Here is a 10,659-nt window from a genome sequence, read left to right as displayed (position 1 = left end):
CATAAAATGACCTTCAGAAAGCATGTTATCTGTGTTAACAACCATTTACTTTGAATTTGTGAAAAATGAACACTACAGAAGTTCAGTCAGTGCATACATGAAAAACACAGTTTATAGTTAAAATTAAGGATTCAACAAAAAACAGTTCAAAATTTCTATAGCTGATGTTTCTTAAGCAGCTTTATGAGTTCTTCCAGCTTCATAGCCGTTTTAATGTCTCCCTGGACTTTAAGTCTGCCACTTGTATAAGCAGCAATCGGTCGCAGTTCACCCTGAAACATGGCCAGAAGGTCACAGTCACTCATACTCAGAGTCACATCTGGCTCTTGACATAAAGACCCTTCCCCAGCTGCGCCGCTACCTAAAGCACACAGAGAGTAACAGACAGGTTTGATATTAATGCAGCTTTGTGTCTGATTCTACTTACCATTCACATTTAAACTTTTTTTTTTTTTTCTATAAACACAGATTTAGCCCACATTTAGTCCCTGAGTAAAAATTCTATAATCTCACCTTGGCTCAGATCCACATAGTAACTGCGCTGTTGTCCATCTCCTGAGCTGATGTCAAACTGAAAACAGGCTCCAACCTGTCGGACCAAAGATTCAGAGAGCAGCAGCTTGACTTCACTAAGCAGCTCTTCAACACAACCCCGTGTAGCGGCGACAGACTCAGCGGCACTGCTGAACTCATCTGTAAATGTTATGCTGTCCTCTGAAGAAAGAAAATTAGACATTACAGCACAAATTATTGTAAAGATGGGAAAAGAATTTGTAAGTGCTCTGCCTTACGCTGCTGAGGCTGTGAACTGGCACCGTGGCTCAGAAAGTGCATGGCCAACTGCTGAATGGGACCAGCAAGGCCTTCAATTCCAGGTACAGAGGGAGGCATAATGAGGGGTCCAGAGAGGCCTTCCTCTGGGGCTTTCAGTAGAGAACCAAGGGTAAGTTCTACCCTATCCACCTCCAGCCCCCAAGGACGAGTCATCTCATTTATGTCCATCTGTAAAGAAGAGGCATCAATGTAAGCACGAAATGATATGGCAAAAAAGCCAGCAGAGAATAGCTGAAGCGTGATCTCACCCCGAGATATTCCCCTAGTTTCACTCTCTCAGTTTGAATTTCCCTGACAGTCTTCTTGGCCAGGCTGTGGGTCAAAGCCTTCTGTGCCGTCATCCTGGTGGAGGCATTCAGATCCTGGACTGACACCACAGACAAAACAGGGTTCCAGATCCTAAACTGGATGTCTGCTCCCACTGACAGCACACCACCATCCCGAGTAGTCACCTACAGTAGCACAGTGTACTTAATGTGAATTTACATGGACTCAACTGGCAAGAGAATGAAGAATACATACGCATCTCAGCTGAATAACATTCACAAATGCTAAGAGGAATAGTTTTAACAATATTAAGAAATCTGTAAAGCTCAATTAAAAAATTAATATTCTGGCATCAACCAAGATTTTGAATTTTTTTTTTCTTTCTTTTCTTGTAAGTTTATTGGGGGTAAGAATGAAAGGCTAAGCCATGTGAAAAGAAAGGAATAATGTTGAGCACACTCAAAATAAGTGTTAAAAGTTACTGCATAAATTAAAACATTTTAATTCAAATATATTTTCAAATGGTATATGAAGGCGTGTTTTCACACTATCCATTAGTATCACACTACAGCGTGCCAAGAGTGCACATAATAAAACATGCACAATATTGTTTTGTTTTTTTCTTTATGTTAAAAAATTTTGCAGGCCAGCTTTACTAACAGTAGCATGTCTGGTGGTTTACCTGGCAAGGAGGGATGTTGAAAGCACGAGTGCGCAGATCTACTTTCTGCCACTGATCAATGAGGGGCAGCACAAGGACAATACCGGGGCCTTTTGGAGGACATATTCGACCCAAACGAAATACTACTATCCTCTGGTAGTTTGGCACCGTCTACATAGAAAAATGAGTTGGTGGCTTTTATTTTTAACAAGTGAGCATATATGCTATGAGTACAACTGATGGAGACGATCTTACTTTCAGTACAAACCATCCTGTTATTGGAAAAGTTAAAAAGGTGCAGATGTAAACGAGAGAGATGACAACCAGGTTGCAGATCCACGACAGCCATCCTTGGGACGTGTCTAAAAAGAAAAAAAAACCCAAGGAGAGGTAATGCTTATTAAGTCACTTTAATTTCTATAGCACTTGTAAAAACATCAGGAGTTGGCCCAAAGTGCTTTCTGGATGGCTGTACAAAGTGTACCATTATGTAAATTATCTGAAATACAGTGACAGATGGCTGTGACAGAAATGCAAAACATGATCACAAATCATAGTATATAAAAACAGCTTGATGCTCTCCGTAGCTTTAAGACTGCAACATTTTAACAAAAAAGCTAAAAAAATAAAATGAAAACACGATGTGAAATTTTGATCAAAATGTGTCAGAAGTCCGCTTAAATTTTAATTAAGTGTAACAAGTCATTTCATTATATTCTTTGCGTCTCTAGTATACTAGGTACACATAAACCTGTGAAGTCGTTTTCAGTAACATTGGGGATGTAGTCAAACGAAAGGCCTTTGTGGTAGCTGTCCCGTTTGAAGCTGTCAGAGTCCACAAACAAACCCGGAGTGCTGGAGTCCCTTTGAGGGAGCAGCTGATACGAATTCTTAAACATTGGTAGTTTAAAATAATCGTTATTTCCTACTTAATGTAACATCATACTGTTTATCAGCCACCCATGCCGACGTTAGGGCGCCAAAAAGGTAGTTTTAGCACATTTTGACGTTAGCTCACTATGCCATCTGAGGTACTTCCGTGTTTTGATTTTGATGTGCCTTTGCTGCTTTTTTTCTTTTCTTTAATGGACGGTTGGCAAAAACTTTTAGGCGTGTTACCGCCACCCTCTGGACTGGAGTGCACACACCTATCCTAAAAATAGGCGAGTACCCAAGATGCTCCCAGAATGTGGGCAGGGGGCCGGGGCCCCCTGGTGGGCTGCGACGGTAATGCAGCAGGTGGGCCGCAAAATCAAGTATAATTGCATATATATATATATATATATATATATATATATATATATATATATATATATATATATATATATATATATATATATATATATATTAATGAGTAATATTTGTGATATTACTCATTAATCTGATCTAAATTTACTGCTCTTGTATTAAAGTGTCCCAGTGGTGGGTGAGTCACACATTGGCCTTAACAGTTTACATATGACTTGGTAGCAGTTTATAGCCAACAACTTGTGTTCTTTATGTTTTTTTAATATAATAATTTTAAAAAAATTCAAGGAAATATGTCACTTTGTCTTGTATTTTTATTAGAGTGAAGATTTAAGATTGAGTGGACCCCGCGGGATTTTCTGTTGTTGTTTTGTTTTTTTTAGTGGGCCAGCACTCTTGACTTTGGGAATGGCTGCCCTAGACGACCTCAACACTTCCTCGATGCAATCAAAGGTGCACTGGATTCCTAAAAGCGGGAGGGCCCGCTCCTCCCCATTACGCTGAACCTCATATCCCGTATATGGTCGTAAAGTGGACACATTATGAGAATTCCACTATATGTTTAATTCACAGTTTCATCTTGTGACCCAAAGCCTATTTTTTATGCAATATACATTTTCCTTATCAATTTTAGTTCTTCAGCTACTTACTCAGTCGTTTTACTCTTCCATGACTAAATAGGCACCTTTTCTGAAAAGTTTTGATGGTGGAGGGGCATGCTGGGGAATATGTTATACTTCCTGACCTTGATCTCCTTCACTTGTGCAAATTAAATTTTAAATTCTGAAAGGAAGGAGGGAAGAGAATAGGATTTTGGATTTAAGCAGTGTTGTCAGTGACTTTGCTGAAAGGCCTGAAAGATGAATTTCTGATGAGTGAGTAGTTTGGGTTTTTGTAAAGGATTGAAATATTATAACCACTTACATGTCAAAAAATATGTACTCATGCTGCAATATACATGTGTGATATATGTGTGAGACATGCTGTGTTTGTTCTGGTACAAAATATTTGCACTGGGGCCTATCATAGAGTTGTTATGCCTGTGGATATACAGTAATTATCTTATACCCAATGGAAATGTGATTTCTCTATAGTGCCAATATGAGTCTTGTTATGCTGTATCCTACAATTTTCACATCTACTTAAAGCATCTTAATGCAATATTTTTAATGTAATCTACAAACCAGTGTGAACAGACCTGATGCCTGACATGCAGTGTTCCTTCCCTCTATTTGCTTTGTCGTGGTTTCTCCTTTCAGATCATTTTATTAGTGCTTGTGGCTTTTTTTTTCTTCTTCTTTTTTTTGGGGGTAATCTGTATTGACTTATTTTTGTTGTTTATGTGAGTCAAAAAAAAAGATTAAAAAAAAATCCCAGAAATGATTATACTTCACAAATATTAAACAATACAAAAACTGTGCTTTAATAGATTGCCATAAATACAAGTAAACCTTTTTCCCCTAAACATGTCTACTTGTCTTAAGAGAAAAATCACAGATTAATATAAATGATGGCTCTGGTCCATTCACACTTGTGCTTTGCCAACAATCACATGGGAAAATATTTTTAATCACAAAGGCCTTTTTGAAAGAAGTCATCAGCAGAGTGCATGAATTGGACAGCCAGACAGCTTGTTGTTTGCAGGAAGCTTCCCTTCATGCGTGTTTAGTTTTTGAACATGTCACACAGCAGCTTTTCCATGGGTGTGCTGCCAATAGTCTTGTGAAAGAACAGCTGAGCTATTTTCTCTGAATTCACAAAGCGGAGGGAAGGCAGCAGAAGTATCAATCTCCCAAACCTTGTTAGACAAAAACAAAAAGACCGTGAGCTTAATGTTTCTATAGGGGTGAGAAACTTTGCACTCTCCAGCTGTTACTATGTTTGAAAATGTTGTAGTATTTATCAGAAAATAAAGTACAGTTACCTGGCACCCTGGTTGGGGTACACTGTATGGATGTGCTGACCCAGTAGCACCTGGGACTGGTCCTGCAGATTCTCCACCTGCTCTGGGTCTTTAAGGCTGCGTACCTCTGCATCAGAGATTCAAACAGCAGACATCAGTTAGCTGATCCAGTAATCAATGACTACCATCGCTGCATCAGTGATTCCTTACCTGGCTTAAACAGCACAATGGCTTTCAGACAGGCAAATTCTGTCGGGTCAACAGCCAGGGCCTTAAAACGAATAAAGATTTCTTCTAAGATCTGCAGGTTAGCAGCAGGAATGCTGCTTTTTGTCTGCTGTGGGGTAGATAGGTCTGGCAGAGACAAAAGAGGACAGCTGTCCATGGGCAGAGACCACTGGATGGCACACAGGAGGAACATTTCACTCCAAGATTCTTCAAGAAGAATCACCTGCGGATGTCACAGAAATACTGAGTGTCTCATCAGTCTCACAGGATGTTCATGCATGTTTCAATGAGCAAATCTTAAAATAAAAAATATATGTGTCAAAAGGCCTCACCTGATCACGAAATGGCAAGTGAGCAAAAAGAGGCAAATTTTTTGCCCACTTGACTGACATGAAGAGGAGTCGTGCCGATGTCTCATACACACTCTCTGAACAGTTGGAGGTATATGGGGACAAACGGCAGTCAAAGAGACTGAGATCCCTCTCTGAATTTGTTGTCACATCGATGTTCTCCTCCACTGCGTAGCAGAAAAAGAGATACACGTAAACATTAAGGCCGCCAGGAATCCAGACAGTCCAAAGGCATACAATCCAAATATCCTTAGAAGGAAACCATCATTTTTACCAACCATAACAGTATAATCAAATCACAAAGTCTACTTTCAAAAAAATTTTTTTTTTTCCATTTCAAAACACATACGTTTAGACATCCATCTTGTAAATAATCTTACTGCCTTCATTCGATCGTACCGTCCTCTGGCTCCAGTTTCGCGCAGGTCTCTGCAGTCAGCAGGCTGACCATAAAGCGGTGGTTGTTACTCAGGTTGCTGCAAGGTTGCACATTTGCAGAAGTAGGGGCAGATGAAGTGATCAGAGGTCTGCAGATGACTGATGAATAAGTGTCAGAGGGGGTGAGTTCCTGTGTGGTGACCAGGTGCTCCTTTTTAGAGTCGGCATGTATAGAGTCTGGACTGACGTGAGCTGTGCTTCGAGGCTGTCGCTCATTCTGCACAGCTGCCAAAAGGACAGGTAAAGAGCAGGCGGTACCATCTGACAGTGAGGCTTTAGAGAATTCATATCACTAGGGTACGCACAGAAACTACAGAGTTTCTCACCATCTTTGTTCATGCCAGCCTGGAGACACTTCTTTAATCTACAAGCTTGGCACTGGTTTCGATGAGCTTTGTCAACAGGACACCTGCCTGTTCCAGCCTGACACCTAAGAAATAAAGACAGAGAGAGTTAAAATGCATATCATTTGTTGGCATATGAGTGATTTTTTTTCCTGTTATGTACAGCTGCCTTCAGAGGATTTCATTCATTATTTCCAGAGAGCCTCTTGCCCACCTGTAGACGAGTCTTCTCCGCACACTGCGCTTGAAGAAGCCACTGCAGCCATTACAGGCAAAAATGCCATAGTGTTTGCCACTGCTCGCGTCAGAGCACACTTTACAAAGCAGGGTTTGACCGAGTGATTTACACTGAGTTTTTTCTGTGGAGAACAGATAGCAGAAATACTGCTCAGTCTTTTGAGCATGAACCCTGTTTAATTACAGATTGATGTTAAATTAACTCGCTCTTTTACGCGTTTTGAACTTGGTTTGAGACTCTGTGTGCACTGAATGAATAAACGTATGTCTTTAAGATGTTGTTAACAATAAGGGCGAGTCTAATCTCCTGTACTGAAAAGCCTTTTACAATCAGTGTCTAAAACCTTTATAAAATCTCACATATTGTAGTAAAGAATGACTCACCTGCTTGAGCTCCATCTGCGCTCTGTTGTGTGAAGTCCTTTGAGGTGTCTGATGAAAACATGTTCATATTTGAAATCTGGTCCTCCATCCTTACTATAACAAAATGTTAAGGATAAATTTAAGATGATTTCCAGAAGTATCTCATGTTTTGCTTTAACTGTTTTCTGGAACAAAGTACTGGCCACAATTTTCCCAAAACGCACACATCAAAAGTTTTTCTTTACACTACCTCACATGTAATTTCTTGGAAGATCTTTAAAAAATTAAGCCTGGGATGCTGAGTGATCCGGTGCTGATGCTCTTGTACCGTTTAATCTGATGAAATGTGAGGTCAACCTGTCCTCGTTCTTTCTTTCTCTCTGCCAGAATGAGTGTGAGAGCTTGAGTCTTCTGGAGGAAGACAAGGAGATTAGCACCAGGCGCTGTGTAAGCAAATGCTGATTTGTCATCCTCTTAATCTTTACTGTCTATAAGGGTAAATCAATCAGTCACACCACTTACAGGCACTAAGTATGTCCAGCAAAGTATATTCATTCCTCTTTTCTCTCTCTCTGCCTCTCTCCTCTTCTTTTGTTTTCTCCTGGATTGCTTTCTTCTCACCCTGTTTTGTTTTGTTCTTACTTGAACGATGTCCCCTGTAATCAGTGTATTTCTGCTTCATATTTGGCCCTTTTTACAGGACACAGCAACTTTTTCCCTACAAAACGTCCAGTTTCAGTTGCAATGGCAGTGCGGTTCTGCATTGTGAGGCTGTATCAGTGTCACTGTAAACATAATTTGCAGAAGAAGATGACCTCTGTCAACAGCCAACAAGTGAGCTAACCAGAGTTAAGACAGTCCCTCTGTGCCATATTGGCCCTGTCAGTGACATTAATGGCCTCAGAAGAACAGAGTCACCCCAAATTAGCAAAGTAGCTTAACCCTCAGTAAAATGTGATCTCCTTCTTGGTGGGGGATCACGAAAGAGTGTAATGAGAAGAAAAACAATTAGCACAAAGATTGAAAGAGCAGCAAAGGGTTGACCCTTAATTCCATTTTACTGCCATATGGTAGCTGTTCTCTGAAGCCTCGGTCTGCCTAAGTAGTTACACAAGTGCAATTTATTTATTATTTTTAAATTGAACCACTGAAGTTTAACTCTGAAAATGTTAAAGATCTCGAGAAATGTGCATGCTATTTTCTGTATTGAATATTGCACAGAGCTGATCACATCTAGTTCAGTTTAATGAAATTAAACATGACAAACACACCAAACATATTGATGCCTGCTGTCTCCATAGGCTGAATTATATCATGTCTGTAATCCTTAATAAATCACTCTTGATTTTAAGAGACCAACTTAGCAATGAAAACAGAGCTCTCTGTGTTCCCCTAAACTGGTGTATAAATGGATTACAGGCATGGGGCAGTCTGCAAATTATTGTTGTGCACACTGGACCATTTAAACTCTATCTATTTAGAGCAATTAGACCCTAAAAAAGGCCAAAAAAAAGAACTTTTGTCTGAGATTCAAATCTCATCTAGTTAGCAGCTACAATGCCAAAGGTTTACAAGGGTGTAAACTGACCATTCTTTGGCAAAACAAAGGTTTGGAGAAACAAATCATTATACTAAGTAAAAATTACAGTACCAGTCAAAGGTTTGGTCACACTTACCCATTCATCACTTTTGACTGGTACTGTATATAAAAATAAAGTATTTAAAAGTACGAGTTCTCGTGAAAAACCTGAGATTTGCTGGGTGATACTTTTAAGCCTCAGTGCTGAATCGCTTGAGCTTTCAGAGTGCTTTCTTACGACAAGCCTCATTAACCTAATTCACCCATTCATACACATACACACAGTCCTGTGTGCAACCATCAGCAAACTCCTGCTTTGTTTTATCTGCCAGGAATAACTGTCACGTTTCTTCCCTCCCCGGTCTTGTGGTTGCCGTGCAGACGCGGCACAACCTTTAGCAGCATGCTGCCATGAGCCATTTAGATGATTATGTATTGAGTGGAAATATTTATGATGACAGAGCTGGACACGAGCTCGGACACACGTCACCAGTAAACCCCCGGCTCTGTTGTTTGTCAGATCAAACAGATCAGTTGCTCATTACTTTAACCCTCAAATCCACAGATCATTTTTCAAACACCCTGCATGCTTTTACAGGTTAAGAATGCCTTTACCTTTTTACGTTTTGTGCATATTAAACACTAATTACTGTAGTGAAGTGCAGTGCATAAAAACGTGGAGATACGTGCACTACAGCAAGCACATAAGGCATAATTTCATTGTCCTTCAGAGGATGCCCTTGAACGCCAGTTCATAAGTCTTTCCATCAGTCTAAGCAGCTTTTTGATATAATCTCCTTGAATGTCAGCAGTTGTCAAAGAGTGAGATTAACTTTTAAAGTTGTAGGGGTTCGCTTTGTGCACAGAGAGCAGGAGCCTAGAGGTTACCAAATTGTAAAATAAATGATAACTCTTTATCTATAAATTATTTTTAACATTTTATCATGAACTTGGGAATTCAAAACCAACAGTTTTATTACAGTTTTGTACCAACTTATACTGAGACCTGAGCAACTCCAATTAGTAGGAAATAAAACAACCATGCAGGCTGATCATATTCATGCTTGGTTAACCCCCCCCCAGTGATAGGTTAACGAGGTTTCCCTGGTTAAGCTTTGTTGTGTTTAGTTCAGCATTTCCTGTGGATCTCTCCCAAGTCAGATAGAGTAGCCGGACTGAGGTGTCAGCACTAAGGGTAGGGATTGGCCCTCCTTGCCATCTGCTACCATTACTTTAATCCACACAATGAGAAAATCAGCCGTCTTGGCCCACATCAAATTGAAGTCAGCTCTATTCAACAGGTGTTCAGTGATGTTTACTGTAAAATCGGTGTTCCTGCTGACAAATTAACCAAGAAGCGTATTTGGTTAGATCAGTTATGCTAAAAGTTTTGATTATTTGTCAGAAATATCAGATAAATGTAGGTTAAATGATTTACTTTTCCACAAAGCTAAATGGTAATTTAGTCTTACCACTGAATAAGGCTCACTGTGCTCCAGTAAAACTCCAGCACTCAAAGATAATAGGTTAAATTTCAAAAACAGTAAAGGTAACACAAAAAAATGTATGAATGCTAGCAGCCCATAGAGGTCATGTAATAATTTAATATGAGAATATTCCCATAATTTAATGTCTCTGTCTTAATATTTAACATTATCATTCCCTAGGGAGACAGACATCCTTTGACTGTGTCACACAGACTGGAACATTTCTATGCTTACATATTACTGTTCATTAATAAAGCCCATATCCTTTGTTACTTCAGACCTTTTCAGCCATTGCTGAACAGAGGAGGTCGATTACATCACCAGCTTTCCCCAGTCTGCAATGCTGTCCTGAGGTCCCTCCCCAGGGACCTCAACCCCCATCCACACCTTTCTTCAGATGACCTCGGTGAAGTGACCTAGGTCACTTCATAGAGTGGAGCAAAGTCCTACATGTAAATTGGTTTCACCCAAAACCACTGATTGCAATGACCCATACCTTCTTTCACACCTTGGCACATGTGATAATGCACGTGAACAATTGTGGGTCACAACCACCTCCAGCAGACACCCCCACTGGGGTTTAAAAACCTGGGTCTCTCTACCCTTTGGTTCAAGAACTGAAGAAGCCTCTCAGCTGCGAGGTGAAACATCTTCAAGGAACTTAAAGAAGTCCAGTCGCCTTTTTTCAAGCTCCAGAGTCTATACAGGATTCAGCACAGT

At 40.1% G+C, this 10,659-nt stretch overlaps 2 protein-coding genes across 2 annotated transcripts; both read right to left on the bottom strand.

Annotated features, from left to right (window-relative positions):
* Positions 1-38: 38 nt before the first annotated feature.
* Positions 39-2,830, bottom strand: stoml1 (stomatin (EPB72)-like 1). Its single transcript, XM_030731920.1, has 7 exons — positions 2,514-2,830; positions 2,018-2,124; positions 1,784-1,933; positions 1,083-1,286; positions 792-1,002; positions 514-714; positions 39-361 (listed from the first exon to the last, which is right to left on the bottom strand). Exons 1-7 carry the CDS (start codon positions 2,659-2,661, stop codon positions 156-158), a joined length of 1,227 nt encoding a protein of 408 aa, XP_030587780.1. The 5' UTR covers positions 2,662-2,830; the 3' UTR covers positions 39-155.
* Positions 2,831-4,521: 1,691 nt separating this feature from the next.
* LOC115781984 (photoreceptor-specific nuclear receptor-like) lies at positions 4,522-7,241 on the bottom strand. Its single transcript, XM_030731948.1, has 9 exons — positions 7,124-7,241; positions 6,895-6,987; positions 6,488-6,632; positions 6,256-6,359; positions 5,891-6,154; positions 5,474-5,658; positions 5,124-5,364; positions 4,935-5,040; positions 4,522-4,808 (listed from the first exon to the last, which is right to left on the bottom strand). Exons 2-9 carry the CDS (start codon positions 6,980-6,982, stop codon positions 4,676-4,678), a joined length of 1,266 nt encoding a protein of 421 aa, XP_030587808.1. The 5' UTR covers positions 6,983-6,987; positions 7,124-7,241; the 3' UTR covers positions 4,522-4,675.
* Positions 7,242-10,659: the final 3,418 nt, after the last annotated feature.

The sequence above is a fragment of the Archocentrus centrarchus genome, chromosome 6, assembly GCF_007364275.1.
Source record: "Archocentrus centrarchus isolate MPI-CPG fArcCen1 chromosome 6, fArcCen1, whole genome shotgun sequence".
Lineage (NCBI taxonomy): Eukaryota > Metazoa > Chordata > Actinopteri > Cichliformes > Cichlidae > Archocentrus > Archocentrus centrarchus.
The sequence above is the reverse complement of the archived record's forward strand: the minus strand, read 5'-3'. Positions and strand labels throughout refer to the sequence as shown.